This window comes from Sciurus vulgaris (genome assembly GCF_902686455.1).
Source record: "Sciurus vulgaris genome assembly, chromosome: 11".
In the NCBI taxonomy this organism is placed as follows: domain Eukaryota; kingdom Metazoa; phylum Chordata; class Mammalia; order Rodentia; family Sciuridae; genus Sciurus; species Sciurus vulgaris.
In genome coordinates, this window is record NC_136472.1 from 17,905,060 (window position 1) to 17,920,945 (window position 15,886).

Below are 15,886 nucleotides of genomic sequence, written 5' to 3' on the forward strand. Positions count from 1 at the left end.
TTTATCAATTAATTAAATTTAATTACCATAAATAATAAATACATTAATCTCTTAAGATAGTATAATCAGATAGGCATGTGGCAAGTGCCCGTAGTCCTCACAGTACTGGAGACTGAGGCAAGAGAATTGAATATTCATAGCCAGTCCCAGCAACATATCAAGGCCCTAAGAAACTTAGAGTATAGCCAATCATCTCAGGTTGATTAGTAGGCCTCACCCCTACTGTCAGGATCCAGGATTTTTACTAGACAACAGGTAGAACATACTACTTTACTGTGCTCTTTACTTTTCCCTCTTCCTTTAGAATCTATATTCTAAAGACACTGAAATACTTTTATAGATCTGTCATGTAATCATCTGACCAAATGCAGTATCCCATCTTCTCTCTTATTGCAGTTGAGATGATCATACTCATGAAAGAGATCCAGAGAAGCAATCTAACAGAAGTGAGAGAATTTGTCCTCTTGGGACTCTCAGACAATCCCCACCTGCAAGGTGTCCTCTTTGCATTGTTTCTGTCCATCTACGTGGCAACCATGGTGGGTAATCTGGGCATGATTGCATTGATCAAGATGGATCCTCACCTCCACACCCCCATGTACTTCTTTCTCAGCAGCCTGTCCTTTGTTGATGCCTCTTACTCTTCTTCCATCACTCCTAAGATGCTGGTGAACCTCGTGTCTGCGGACAAGTCCATTTCTTTTAATGGGTGTGCTGCCCAGTTCTACTTCTTTGGCTCCTTCCTGGGGACTGAGTGCTTCCTGCTGGCCATGATGGCATATGATCGCTATGCAGCCATTTGGAACCCCCTGCTCTACCCAGTTCTCATGTCTGAGAGAATTTGTTTCTCGTTAGTGGGTACTTGCTTCCTTGCAGGTTTTGGAAATGCAGCCATCCACACAGGGATGACTTTCAGGTTGTCCTTTTGTGGCTCTAACAGGATCAACCACTTCTACTGTGACACCCCGCCCCTGCTCAAGCTCTCTTGCTCGGATATCCACATCAATGGCATTGTGATCATGGCTTTCTCCAGTTTTCAAGTCATCAGCTGTGTTGTGATTGTTCTCATTTCCTACCTGTGCATCCTCATTGCCATACTGAAGATGCGTTCAGGAGAGGGAAGGCACAAAGCCTTTTCCACCTGTGCCTCCCACCTTGTGGCTGTCACCATTTTCTTTGGGACCATTCTCTTCATGTATTTGCGACCCACATCTAGCTACTCAATGGAGCAGGACAAGGTTGTCTCCGTGTTTTATACAGTAATCATTCCCATGCTAAATCCCCTCATCTACAGTTTGAAAAATAGAGATGTGAAGGAGGCCATGAAAAAGATCTTAGAGAAACACATACTGTAAGTTCATGTTACTGACGCTCACTTTATGTAGAAAAAATATATATTCATATTAATTTTATTGGCTAAGTATTTAAACTCTTTCTCTATCTTCAAATAGATGATATAAAATGAGACATATTTGTTAATCTCCTAGTGTCTTAAGTGTGTCTATATGGGCCCTTCAGATGCATTGACTGGTTGGGTGATGGTGGTGACCAGTAAAAGTATCAAAACACTGCCAAATGTTTTCTCTGATATGCGGATGCTAACTCACAATAAGGAGTGGGACGTGGGTTGGGAAGAAGAGAGTTATTTTATATTAGGTAGAGGGAAGAAGGGAGGGGAAGGGCCATGGGAGTAGGAATGATAGTAGAGTGAAACAGACATTACCTCATGTACATGTATGGCTGCATGACTGATGTGATCCTACAACACGTATAATCAGAAAAATAAGAAATTATGCTCCATTTATGTATGATCTATATAAATGTATAAGTGCATTCTACTGTCATGTACAACTAATTAGAACAATTTAAAAAATTTAAAACAAAAGAAAACAAAAAAAAATTGGAATTGACTAACTCGAGACCATGTTTCAATTTCAATATTTAGCTTTCTCAGTCTTGGATTTGTCATACATCCCTTAGTGTTTTTGTTTGGATTCAAGGCAAACAGACTCTAAGGCAAACATGTGTATGCAGGAAGTTTATTGGAAAGCATACTCAGGAACAATACCTGTATTGGGAGGGAAGCATGATGGGCAAAAGAAGATGAAGTATGATAACCTTCAAAAGAGGGCTCAGTTGCTCTCATAGGAATGCTGGAGCTGAGCTGTGTGAAACTTGTAACTCCACATGCCCAGTTTGGGATGTGAGTCACTAACTATGAGGATGTATAATCTTGGGCAAGGCAATCTTTCAGGAAAGGGAATTCTAACAGCAGAAGTTAGATGTGAACTGTCAGCTGCATAAACACCTGGAAGCTGGAGTTGTAAATGCGTCAACCATGAAAGGCACCCCTGGGTAGTTCCAGAGTGTTCACTACAAATAATGGCACCATAAATCACATGGGAGGATACCAAATAAGGTCCATAAAAGTCTTATCAGGTATTTTAATAATATGGAAACCTCAGCAATAATATGGAACATTTTATTAAACTTGTGAATTAAATGGAACATTTGGCTAGAAATCAATGCACTTGAACTTTTTGTTTCTGCTCCTTCCAAAGTTCCATGTAATTTTCAAAACACTTCAGTCAAATTAAATCACTTACTTTAATTGGCTGGGGAAGCATCACTGTTGGAGCAATGGGACCGCAACTTTTTTTGATGAGAAAAATGCAAGTCAAAGAAGATTTAAGTATTGATTTGGAAACATTCCATGAAAATTCACCCCCGAAACGTTTGTTGGAGCCCACAAAGGAGCTAACATCTCACCCTGACCACCATAAGCAGTCCTCTCATTTCACCACAATTTCCATTTTCAACATTTAACCAAGGTTTATCTCAAAGATATCTTAAATGGTCTCATGATTTTCAGTCTGCTCACTTTTTCTTTTATTCTATGCCATAACATCCATCTTTTTATTTATTTTTATTCATCAATCTAAGGAAATTGATGCTTCATCACTATCCATCACCACACTTCAGTATGAATTTCCTCATTGTCTAGTCGAGATTCCATCGTCCATCAGGGAAGGATTTGCTTTTGATCATTCCCAATTCCATGGTTCCACTTTCTTTTCTTTCCAAATACCATCTTACTAAACATCAACCCAGGAAAGTTCAATTGTTTCTTTGCTGTATCCTCTACTGAAACTGCTTCATACAGCTCAGGTAAACCCTCCACACTTTTTTGCTGATATTACCTTATACTTTATCTTGCACCTCTAAATCCTTACACATATGTTCTTCCTGCTCTCCTGTCATGGTGGGTCATGTGACTTTTCTATCTCAAACCAGTTCTTTCACATTTTGTAGGCCTTTCATGGACTTAATTTCTGAAATTGTATTCTTCTCTCCCTAAGCAATCCCTTGATTGTTTGGAAATATTATCTAATATCAAACTTCTTAATAATTTCCTGGACTGGAAGACCCAACCAGTATCAACTTACTTCTCTGTCCCATTGGCAAAGAAGTTCACCATTAATTTCCTCATTTTCCCTACTCCCTCAGAGTCCATATTCTCCATACTATGTCCCACTTTTATTTTGTGCCATGACCTGCACAACAATAAGGAAAGATTCCAGGAGGGGCAACAGAATATTAAGAAAAACACGGAGACATTTTTAGGTGAAGCTGGGGCCAGGCCAGACGCTATCCTCTGATGGAGGAACAGTGACCCAGAACTAGCTAAACATGTTTATTATATAGGTTCTTGTGCTCAGGAAGTTAAGCTACAGAAGCTCTGAAAATTGTTCAAAGTCCTGTGAGTTATCAAGAGGCTTCTTTGTGCACTAAAAATTACAGTGTTAGACACATCTTGTGGCTATCCTGCTGTACCCAGAAAACCCACTGTAGTGGAACATCTGTGACTGTCGGCATTGGGGCCGAGTGTTAAAGTTGTTCCCATGTCCTGCCTTTGACAAGGGATGTTTCCCAGGCATGGTTTTGCAGACACCACAGAATCAGTTGATGACCAGGGTTCATTAGCTCTCCACAATTTTTGTAAGACTTCTTCATTGATCTGTTCTGTCAGGGAAGCATAAGTCCTCAGCTCGACTGCATTAAGAGATTATCTGTCTGAATTTCTTATCATCTCAGGAGGAATTGCCACAACTGCTTCCTCTGGCTACATCTATGGACCCATTTCTAGGTTTCAGATTTGCATCACTCTTGTTTTTTTTCTTTTTCTTCCGTGCTACTTCTTTCCAGGCAAATTCCTTGGTTCTTCCTCCTTAATGTTTGTTTGGTTATCTGCATTATTCTTAGGTGATTTAGGAAGTCTGCAATGATTTCAAGAAATTTATCTCTAGTACTGACTGCTCACCTAAGTTCCAGATTAATATACTGAACTAATATCTTGACATCAGTGACTTCAGACGAGGTATGGTTAAGAAATTAGTTTTCCTACCTAAAGTACTCAGAGGTCAATAAAATAAACATTTACGGACTCACTTTATTTACACTGTCATCTCACGTTCCCAAAAAACAGGTTCACATTAAGGGGTTGGGAAATTAGACACACTAATTAAAATTTGTCTTTCAGTTCACAGAAATATTTAAAATTAAGATTGTATTTTTAAAATTTGCATAATTTTTATTTATTCAAGGAATCAGAATGATAGAACAATTGAGATAAATCTTTCCACCTCAATTTGAAAAAGAAAATAAATGGAAAATATTCACATTTTATATTTTGGGGGGTTAAAAATCCATGTTTTGATATTGATTTGATAAATTTCTTACAGAATTACATATTATTTATATGTAACAAAATTGACCTACCTCATCTGGCTTGATGTGAATACAATTTGAGCAATTGGATTGTAATGACATGGTACTGTCTGCAAAAAAGCACCTCTAAGTTCCTTCTCCTCTAACAAATGTTTTGTCCAGCACTGTTTAATTAGAGTCTATAATCTACTTTCAACTCTTCTCCTCAATCACCAGCTTTCTGAATCATTAACTACATGAGTGGTCCAGTTTCTTACAAATGTATGTGGTTCCTAGCATGTTGATGATATTAACTCAATAGGTCAGATTAGTCCCAGCAGAAATCCATCCGCTCCACCCGCCACAGTACCCTCAGTCCTGACCAGAACCTCCACATCTGCTGATGAGCACACTCTTCTGCTCTATCATCTCCTGTCCTGAAATCTCCATTTGCCATACCTTCAGTCTTATTAGATGGCCTCACTTCAATGTTTAGAGAAGAACCCAGCAGACATCTCATGGGCTACGTTTTGTCATTAGTACACTAAAAATACAAAATAGACCTTCCTCTATTTTTCTCCATCTAAGTTACTGAGCATGGTGATTTTTTTCTCTATCTGTGCTCAAGATCCCTTGCACACTCATCAAGTTGTGTATAAAAACATTAGGTAGGGATTTGAGTCTCCAAGGAGAATCCAGGTCCACAGAGAATCAATTAATGTTAAGCCCTTAAGGATCAAATACATTTTCATTGTTTATTTAAACTGTTATTAAAAAATTTCAAGGAACTATACCAAAGAGAAACCTTATAAATATCCCCACTCTGTGTGTACAAAATATGGTGTGTTGATATTGTCAGGTAGGTGACTTTTTCAATTTTTTAACTGAAAGTGTATCTTGTGTTTTTGTGCACAGATTAGTATTCCATTTATGCAGGGAAAATATTTGGTCAATTCTCTTTCTTTGCTAAAATTATTTTGCTGACTAGAAATTGAACCCATAGGCATTTTGCCACTGAGCTACATCCCCAGTCCTTTTTATTATGCTTTATTTTGAGGTAGGGTCTCACTAAACTGCCTAGGGCTTCACATGGTTCTTGAGGTTGATCTCCTATTTGTGATCCTCCTGAATTAGAGGCATGTACCACCCACCACACCTGTGCTCTTTGTTATTTTTATGATGATATTTCTTTGATGAAGGATTCATCGTTATTTGCAAGCTCTTTTGATGTATTTTTGAGATTCCAGTGCACAGTGACTGTAGGGTACAATACTTCAGAATTAATTTCTACTGTAGAGTCATATTTTTGCAAAAACCTGAGTGTATCCAGGTGAAAACTGAGGATATATTTGAATAGCACTACTTCTTGGAACTAATATATTCATGAATGGATCAGTAAGAGAAATATAGGAACCAAAGAATCCACCCTCTTCCCCAAATGCTTTCATTGCTTATTTGCTTTTTGAAGGCCACCTATTCAGGAAGGTCCACTGGCCATGTAAAGGCATTTCACGTTGATCACTCGTCATAGAATTTGTTTTTATCTAACAGTATTTTGTATAGTTCTGGGAACTTGTAAATTACCTTCTGCTCTGCAATGTATGCTTTATGATGGTGCAGAACTTGTTTACTGTTGTAGCCTCATATGGCAGAATGGCGGAGAAAAGCAAGCTGTGCGGTGTATATGAATAAATGCTTGAATGAATTTCCAAATATGAAGCACAATTCATTCAGAATTATTTTGATCAAATATCCAGACAAATTTCCAAATATCTTTGTTCTCTGAATGAAGGTAAATCAGATAAAAATGGATTTCCAGTGAAGTATTTAACTGAATAGCTATCCTTTCTTCCATATCCAAAAACAAAAACAAAAAATAGGAGAGTATATTTGGAGTGTGGATGACCATGGGAAGCAAATATCCTTGTTTATCAATCTGTATGAATGAAACGACCTTATGAGGTTAATTTCTTATACCCTTGGATATAGTTTTTTTTTTTTTTTAAGAAAGTGTGGGAAAAATACTAATAATAGCAATAATTTAAAAAGCATAAAATATGTGAATATATAAGCATACCGATATATACTCATATATAAGGATACAAATGTGACAGTGAAAAAGAAAGTATAACACCACAGTCTGTGTTTAGATACAGAGGAAAGAGAGAAGCATACTAAACATCCTACAAGGTATGAAGGAAATCTACAAATCTGAAGTATTTGATGAGAAGAGCAGAAAGTCGTGCCCTAGGTGATTGGATCAATCAGAGAATGATGATGTGAATGGAACACATGCAGAATCTGGATCACACTCACTTTCTCCATCACTGGGAGCTCCCAAGAGAGAGGAAAATGTCTTCCCCCAACCACACTGTGGGGATGGCATTCATTCTCTTGGGTCTGACAGATGACCCAGTGCTGGAGAAGATCCTGTTTGGGGTATTTCTGGTGATCTACCTCCTCACACTGGCAGGAAATGTGTGCATGATCTGGCTGATCAGCACCAGTCCCCACCTGCAAACTCCCATGTACTTCTTCCTCGGCCACCTCTCCCTTGTAGACATTTGCTATTCTTCCAACATCACTCCCAACATGCTGTACGATTTCCTCTCAGAGCAAAAGACCATTTCCTATGCCGGGTGCTTCACTCAGTGTTTCCTTTTCATTGCACTGGTGATCACCGAGTTTTACCTCCTTGCTTCCATGGCCCTGGATCGCTATGTGGCCATCTGCAGCCCTTTGCATTACAGCAGCAGGATGTCCAGGAATGTCTGCATCTCTCTGGTCACCTTCCCTTATGTGTATGGCTTCCTTAATGGGCTGTCTCAGGCACTGCTGACTTTCCACCTGTCCTTCTGTGGTTCCCTGGAGATCAACCACTTCTACTGTGCGGATCCTCCCCTGCTCCTGCTGGCCTGCTCTGACACCCACGTCAAGAAGATGGCCATGTTTGTGGTGGCTGGCTTCACTCTCTCAAGCTCTCTCTCAGTCATTCTTCTGTCCTACCTCTTCATTTTTGCAGCTGTCCTGAGGATCCGTTCTGCTGAAGGCAGGCGCAAAGCCTTTTCGACTTGTGGCTCCCACCTGACAACGGTCACCATATTTTATGGAACACTTTTCTGCATGTACTTAAGGCCCCCGTCAGAGAAGTCTGTAGAGCAGTCCAAAGTCACTGCAGTATTTTATGCTTTCCTGAGCCCAATGCTGAACCCGCTGATCTATAGTCTCAGGAACAAAGATGTCTTCTGCGCCATGCGAGGAGTGATCAAGGGGAATTTCTTTCAGAAAATGGCATTTTAGGCTTGTATTCAGGATTAAGTGCCTGTGTGATGACAAAGTGAATCTTGAAGGGACAAAACTACTACTGGAAGGTAATGACTTACCTAGAATCATGAGCTCTCAGTGGGCACTTCTGTTAATTTCGTCAAAAAATGAACACTTTCTTGATCATGTTTAAACATAAAACTCTCTAAGGTTGAGACTGAAAAATAAGTCCTTTACCAGAGAAACTCTGAATGTGCTTTGGTGAGTAGTCAATGATCACACATAATGACTTCATGTGTTTGTTTCCAGGGAGATATATTTCTTACTACTTGACCTTAGTGGAACAATATAGATCATCTTCTCTGACATATGGTCCGCAGGGATACAACAAGGATTTAAAAGGCGGTGATTGGCTTCATGTCTCCTAGAGAACATGGCTCTACTGTCTGTTTAATCACTGAAAGAACCTTGCACAAAGTTTAACTATATAGTTCTTCTGTGTGTTTAAAATTGTTGTAACATTTTCCCACCCCTAAATCACCTAAAGCTTTTTGTCAATTTTTAATGATTCTGATGATGCTCCTCAATTTTGAAACTCAGTGCCCACTCCAGCTTCTGAGTACCCAAGTGTGTGGATTCAAATAATCATTAATGGAAGTCAAAGTTACTTTTCATTACCATAGCTCTGACCTAGACCTAAGTTATTAGGAGCCAATCGTATCTCTCCATGAGCTTCCTTACATGCAACCATACACTTAAAAAGGATATAGCTAAATAGTTGTGTACATTTTACTCTGGAGGAGAAGTCATTTGCCTAATTCATACTTTGTTATTCAACCAGGTGGTTGTGTAGTAAAATTCAAAGTCTTCTTCATTAAATTGCCTTAGACATATGATATTTTAATATTTTGCACTTTAATTGTAACCAATATCATTGTAAGCTTCCAGGAAGCTCCTAATAATATAAATTATGAGTAGTAGAACTTGAAGGTAAGCATTTTATTGCACATTTTATTATTATCAGGAATTATCATTTAAGATTACTTTGTACTTTTTTCTCTCAATTGGAATGCTTAGAAATAATCTTTCATAATGAAGACAAGAAGAATTGAAATATATATTGAAGAAATACAATATAACATCCATTTTGTAATTACTTATCCTATTATTTGCAATGATTACTTAAATAAATTGTGTGACAATTCAGAGAAATATTATCAATTTTTGTTTGTTGTGTAACATTTTCTCCATCTAAAATTTAATAAAATAGCACTTCTATAAGGTTGTTGATATATATGGTCATATTCCATAAAAATTTATTAAATTATGGTGGGAATAATTAGGTGATATCCTGTAACATTGTATATAACAATGAGGCTTGCAATTTTACCATTTTTCCCACTATTTATTAAGTAAGCCTTTGATTCCTCCAGATTTGTGATGTCATCTTATTTTAGAGTAAGCAAATTTATTTTTGTTCTATTTCTTCAATGATTCTGGCTACACTCTACAAATTTTTAATATGTCTCAATCTATAGTAAATAGTTACCTCATTATTCTTCTTCTTCAAATTTTTCTTATATAAAATGCAAACTAGAGGCATGGTGCAATATAATACCTTTAACCCTGAAATTATACATGCAATGCCTCAGGGTTGAAACAATGTGTAAAATACAAATGTGGCTACACATGTAAAACGCGTGCATTGTACATTGCTGTGAAAAATCTGGAAAATGATGTATTAGTACTATTATTTCTATGGCAAAGTCCCTTGGATCCCAGGGAAATGTTTGGAACAGAGGTCATTGAAAGGATGGATGAGTGATGAAGGATTAGAGATCAGTTAATTTTTCTTTTTTCTTTTTTTTTTTTTTTTTTTGCCAGAAAAGCAGGGAGGTAGTATTGATCTATTAATGAGGAGACTAGCATTTACCCTGGGACATTAATGTATATACTCATTGACATTTTTTCACCAAAATTTGTTTTTGTCCAATCCAAAGAGCCCAAAGATTTTCTTGTTTTAGAGAAAACTTAAAGTGCAGAATCTAATCCCTAAGAAAGCTGTCCAATAGTACCTCCCTCAAGAAATTACAGACCACATGTACTTCTAAACTTCAAACATAGAAAAAAAATCTGCCTTGATGAGAATTTTAGATCATGTGGAATATGGACATCATTATAATAGTGTCTGACATTTATTGAGTTTCAATAAATGGTGTCTGATGTTTGGATCTGATATATACTATATTCACACTCAGAAAGCTTGGAATGGAACCACCATTTGACCCAGTTATCCCACTCCTTGGCCTATACCCAAAGGACTTAAAATCAGCATACTACAGAGATACAGCCACATCAATGTTCATAGCTGCTCAATTCACCATAGCCAGATTGTGGAACCAACCTAGATGCCCTTCAGTTGATGAATGGATAAAGAAACTGTGGCATATATATACAAAGGAATATTACTCTGCCATGAAGAATGATAAAATTATGGCATTTGCAGGCAAATGGATGAAATTGGAGGATATTATGCTAAGTGAGATAAGCCAATCTCAAAAAACTAAAGGACGAATGATCTCGCTGATAAACGGATGAGGACATATAATGGGGGGTAGGGGGGGTTAGCATTAGGGTTAGGGTTAGGTTTGGGGTTAGAGATAAGGAGGGTGGTAAGAATGGAGGAAGGAAGGACTGTATAGAGGGAAAAGAGGGGTGGGAGGGTTGGGGGGAAGGGAAAAAATAACAGAATGAATCAATCAACATTGCCCTATGTAAATTTATGATTTTTAATAAAAAAATGGGAAAAAAAGAAAATGGGTATGGAAACTGTCAATGCTAAGGAGGATACAGTAAAATTTTGATATCTACTTGCCATTGGTAATTTTATGCATCAGGAAATTCCAAGAAAAATAAGTAGCAACTAAACTGTCCAAATATACCTCAATAAAGTAACAGTTCATAAGCAGAAACTTGTATTTGCAAAGACTTTCTTAAAGAAAAAAATGCTGCTTAGATATGAAGAGTGGTGTACTAAAATGTGCTATAGCAATATTAGATTATGTACTTAAGAAAAAGAAAAAGCTGATTTCCAAGGGTTTTAACCAAACTGTAAGTACTTGTGCCTTGATTTATTTAGTTGTTCAATACTAAGACCAACTTTTCATGCGAATTAAAGAAAGAGTCATGCTTAAATAGTTTATAAAACTAAATAATTGGCAAAAATCATGTAAAATTATCCAGGTGTCATGGGACATGTTTGTATTCCTAGCAACTCAGGAGGCTGAGGCATGAGATTGGAAGTTCAAGGCCAGTCTCTAAAACTTAGCAAGACTGTGTCTCAAAATAGAGAATAAAATTTAAAAAGCTGGGAATGTAGCTCAGTGATACAGGACCCCCGGGTTCAATCCCCAGTACCACTGAAAATAACTAAATTTATATAACTTATAGTTACTAACACTATTTCAGGAAAATAGTACTTATTATAGTAGTGCAGCTAAACTAAGCCTTCTGCTATAAAAATTCAATAAAAATAACCACTGAATCATCACCAAAAATAGAAAAAATACCAAGAATCCACAGGACCAGGAGGTTATACCCAGATAACTGATTAGTGTGAAATTTGTAGAGCTGAAGCCATTAGGTAACACTAGCTGACACATCAGTGGGGATTCTAGTGAAGTAAAGTGACTTGACTTTAAGAGGAAAGCCCTCAAGTAAAATTTAAACACAGCCTGTGAAGACTTTGTAGGTGAAAAAAAAAAGATGAATGCAAAAAACTTTGGCTCATTATAATGAAACTAGGCAAAATCTATGTCATCTACCCCTATTCATTCCTGTATAAGTGAGTTAACATTGCATTTTTAGTGTAAACTTCTGATCCTATGATGCCTACTGATATGTATGTGTGTAGATTGAAATAGATATCAGTGGGTTTTTGAAAATTACCCATTTGGTTACTATTCAGATCCTCTTATTTCCTGTTACAAACATCTTTGGTGACCCTTATAATTTATTACAAGGTTACATATAATGCATATCAAACAATATAAGCATTAAAACAGCTAAAGGAAGATTTTATTCATACTGAAAATTTGTCACATGGATTTCCAAAAATGGGAAAATCTGAATTAAGGGCTCAGGAATAGGCATACTAATTGGCAGTCCTTTAAGATGTTTTACTACATGGAAGTAGTTAAGCCGTGTTTAGTGTTTTAAGTAAGAAATCAGAATAAAACAAAAATTTGAGATGAAGGAATGTCCCTCAATTTGAGAAAAAGTATGGTAAATGCTCAAACTTCAAATTTGAAAAGAATAATAGAAATCTATATTTTGATGTTGATATGAAAATTCACATTATTGGCTCACTGCTGTCAGCAGTAATCATTAGTTGGATTTTTTGTTGTTGTTGTTTGAGTGCTGGGGATCAAACCCAGGGCCTTGTGCTTACAAGGCAAGCACTCTACTGAGTGAGCTATCTCCCCAGCCCCCTCATTACTTGGATATTAATGAATGCCTCTTCTGGCTTGGCAAGACTGCAGTTTGAAATGCTGAGTTATTTGATTGGATGAACATAGGAATGTCTGTGCACTGGAAAAAAAGGACTAATGAAAGGACGACTAGCTTCCTTCTCCTCTAACAAATGCATTGTCCCACACTGTTCAACTATTCTCCATGCTATTTTCAAACTTCCTCTTCAATCACCAGCTTTCTGAATCATTAAGTGCATGACTGATCCATTTTCTCACAAATGTCTGTGATTCCTTAGCATACTGATGGCATTAACTCAATAGGTCAGTCTGGTTCTAGCAGAAACCCATAAGCTCCACCCTCCACAGCACCCTCAGCCCACACCAGAACCTCCACGGTCGCTGGTCGCTGCTGACAGCCCCCTTCTGCTTGCTCCCTCATCTCCTGCACTGAAAGCTCCGCCTGCCTCACTTTCTCTTACTCAGAGTTTAGAGAGGAACATAGTAGACTTCCCATAGGAAATGTTTTGTCTTTACTACATACACTAAATGTACAAAATTATCTACCCCTATCTTCCTCTCTTTAAATTACTGAACAGGATGGATTATTTCTCTATCTGTGCTAAAAATATCCTGCAGACTCATATCAAACTGTATGCCAATGTTAGGTAAGGATTTGAACCTCAAAGGAGAATCCAGGTCCTCAAAGCATCAATTAATATTATGCCCCTGAGAATCAAGAATATTTAATTGGTTTTTAAAAATTATTACTATTTTTAAAACACAAGAGACTGCACAAAGCAAAACCTTATAAATGTCCTCACGTTGTGTCTACAAAATATGGTGCATTAATATTTGCAGGTAGGTAAATCTCTGCATTTGTTAATCAAAAATACATTTTACATTTGTGTGCAGGTTAGTATTTCACTGATATAATAAGATTATATTGATCATTCCCCTTTCTTTTCTTCTTTTGATGACATTTTTTGACTCTGAAGAATCCCTTATTCTACATGAGCCCTTCTAATGCAGTAGTGCGAGTCCAATAAACAATGGCTTTGGAGTATAATATGTGAGAAATAATGTTTACAGTAGAATTATATTTTCAGAAAATCTTGAGAGAGTGTATCAAGATGGAAATCGAGGATACTTTCAAACATCTGTGCTTTGTTTGTACCTATTTAGTGAACAGACTAGTGACACCAATAAACTAAAAAATCTACCCTTTTCCTAGAAAATTGCGTTGATTATGAGGTATCCAAGTGCTGCTTTCCTAGGAAGTTCTGCTGGCCATGTAAGAGAATCCTACCATCAATTACTTTCCTATAGTTTACTTTCATCTGACAGTAGATTTTACGTTTTTGTTTATGTGTTACACTCCTTTCCTTTCACTGTGTTACATGTGCTCAGTCAGGATGTGTTCCCACCTGTAAAGTCATATACTAGGGGAAAAAACGTGAAGTGTTGGTTACATATGAATACATTTATGGAAAAGTATCAAAGGAGAGAGAAACAGTCATCATTCTGTACGACTTTTTTCATGTATTAAGAGATGCATTGTACAACTTCATTATTTTGTGAATAAAGATGAGCCAGAAAACTATGGATCTGAAGTGAAAATATACATTGATTGTTCATCCTTTGTATTGTATATAGAATAATAGGTCATTAAAGTTGTTGGAGTCTGGAAATCAGAAATCCTTTGTTTGTCCAATAGGATGAAGTTTATTTGTTCTGAAGTTTTGAGGAAAATAAAAGCTATAGAGATCATTAATAGACAGGTATAATTGTCTGGAGATATTATTAAATGTAAGTATGAATTTATGCATAGATATGAAAGTATGAGGGAAACAACAGAAAAACACTGAATATGTGTCTCCCTTTTCAATATAGAGAGAAGAAACAGAGATAACAGACTTAGTAATAGCATTCTGTGAAGTCCTGAAGCATTAGATGGGAAGAGCAGAAAGTTGTACCCTAGGTGATTGGATCAATCAGAGAATGATGATGTGAATGGAACACATGCAGAATCTGGATCACACTCACTTTCTCCGTCACTGGGAGCTCCCAAGAGAGAGGAAAATGTCTTCTCCCAACCACACTGTGGGGATGGCATTCATTCTCTTGGGTCTGACAGATGACCCAGTGCTGGAGAAGATCCTGTTTGGGGTATTTCTGGTGATCTACCTCCTCACACTGGCAGGAAATGTGTGCATGATCTGGCTGATCAGCACCAGTCCCCACCTGCAAACTCCCATGTACTTCTTCCTCGGCCACCTCTCCCTTGTAGACATTTGCTATTCTTCCAACATCACTCCCAACATGCTGTACGATTTCCTCTCAGAGCAAAAGACCATTTCCTATGCCGGGTGCTTCACTCAGTGTTTCCTTTTCATTGCACTGGTGATCACCGAGTTTTACCTCCTTGCTTCCATGGCCCTGGATCGCTATGTGGCCATCTGCAGCCCTTTGCATTACAGCAGCAGGATGTCCAGGAATGTCTGCATCTCTCTGGTCACCTTCCCTTATGTGTATGGCTTCCTTAATGGGCTGTCTCAGGCACTGCTGACTTTCCACCTGTCCTTCTGTGGCTCCCTGGAGATCAACCACTTCTACTGTGCGGATCCTCCCCTGCTCCTGCTGGCCTGCTCTGACACCCACGTCAAGAAGATGGCCATGTTTGTGGTGGCTGGCTTCACTCTCTCAAGCTCTCTCTCAGTCATTCTTCTGTCCTACCTCTTCATTTTTGCAGCTGTCCTGAGGATCCGTTCTGCTGAAGGCAGGCGCAAAGCCTTTTCGACTTGTGGCTCCCACCTGACAACGGTCACCATATTTTATGGAACACTTTTCTGCATGTACTTAAGGCCCCCGTCAGAGAAGTCTGTAGAGCAGTCCAAAGTCACTGCAGTATTTTATACTTTCCTGAGCCCAATGCTGAACCCGCTGATCTATAGTCTCAGGAACAAGGATGTCTTCTGCGCCATGCGAGGAGTGATCAAGGGGAATTTCTTTCAGAAAATGGCATTTTAGGCTTGTATTCAGGATTAAGTGCCTGTGTGATGACAAAGTGAATCTTGAAGGGACAAAACTACTACTGGAAGGTAATGACTTACCTAGAATCATGAGCTCTCAGTGGGCACTTCTGTTAATTTCGTCAAAAAATGAACACTTTCTTGATCATGTTTAAACATAAAACTCTCTAAGGTTGAGACTGAAAAATAAGTCCTTTACCAGAGAAACTCTGAATGTGCTTTGGTGAGTAGTCAATGATCACACATAATGACTTCATGTGTTTGTTTCCAGGGAGATATATTTCTTACTACTTGACCTTAGTGGAACAATATAGATCATCTTCTCTGACAGTCTCAGGAACAAGGATGTCTTCTGTGCCATGCGAGGAGTGATCAAGGGGAATTTCTTTCAGAAAATGGCATTTTAGGCTTGTG

The 15,886-nt window shown here is 38.0% G+C and overlaps 3 protein-coding genes across 3 annotated transcripts; all 3 read left to right on the plus strand.

Annotated features, from left to right (window-relative positions):
- Positions 1 to 401: 401 nt before the first annotated feature.
- On the plus strand, positions 402 to 1,355 carry LOC306638925 (olfactory receptor 5AP2; the record flags this gene model as incomplete). The annotated part of the gene is made up of 1 exon (XM_079102379.1): positions 402 to 1,355. The coding sequence occupies one exon, from the start codon at positions 402 to 404 to the stop codon at positions 1,353 to 1,355; it is 954 nt and encodes a 317-aa protein (XP_078958505.1).
- A 5,704-nt stretch (positions 1,356 to 7,059) lies between these two features.
- Positions 7,060 to 8,007, plus strand: LOC306639688 (olfactory receptor 5M10-like; the record flags this gene model as incomplete). Its single annotated transcript, XM_079103466.1, has 1 exon — positions 7,060 to 8,007. The coding sequence occupies one exon, from the start codon at positions 7,060 to 7,062 to the stop codon at positions 8,005 to 8,007; it is 948 nt and encodes a 315-aa protein (XP_078959592.1).
- A 6,515-nt stretch (positions 8,008 to 14,522) lies between these two features.
- On the plus strand, positions 14,523 to 15,470 carry LOC306639689 (olfactory receptor 5M10; the record flags this gene model as incomplete). Its single annotated transcript, XM_079103467.1, has 1 exon — positions 14,523 to 15,470. The coding sequence occupies one exon, from the start codon at positions 14,523 to 14,525 to the stop codon at positions 15,468 to 15,470; it is 948 nt and encodes a 315-aa protein (XP_078959593.1).
- Positions 15,471 to 15,886: the final 416 nt, after the last annotated feature.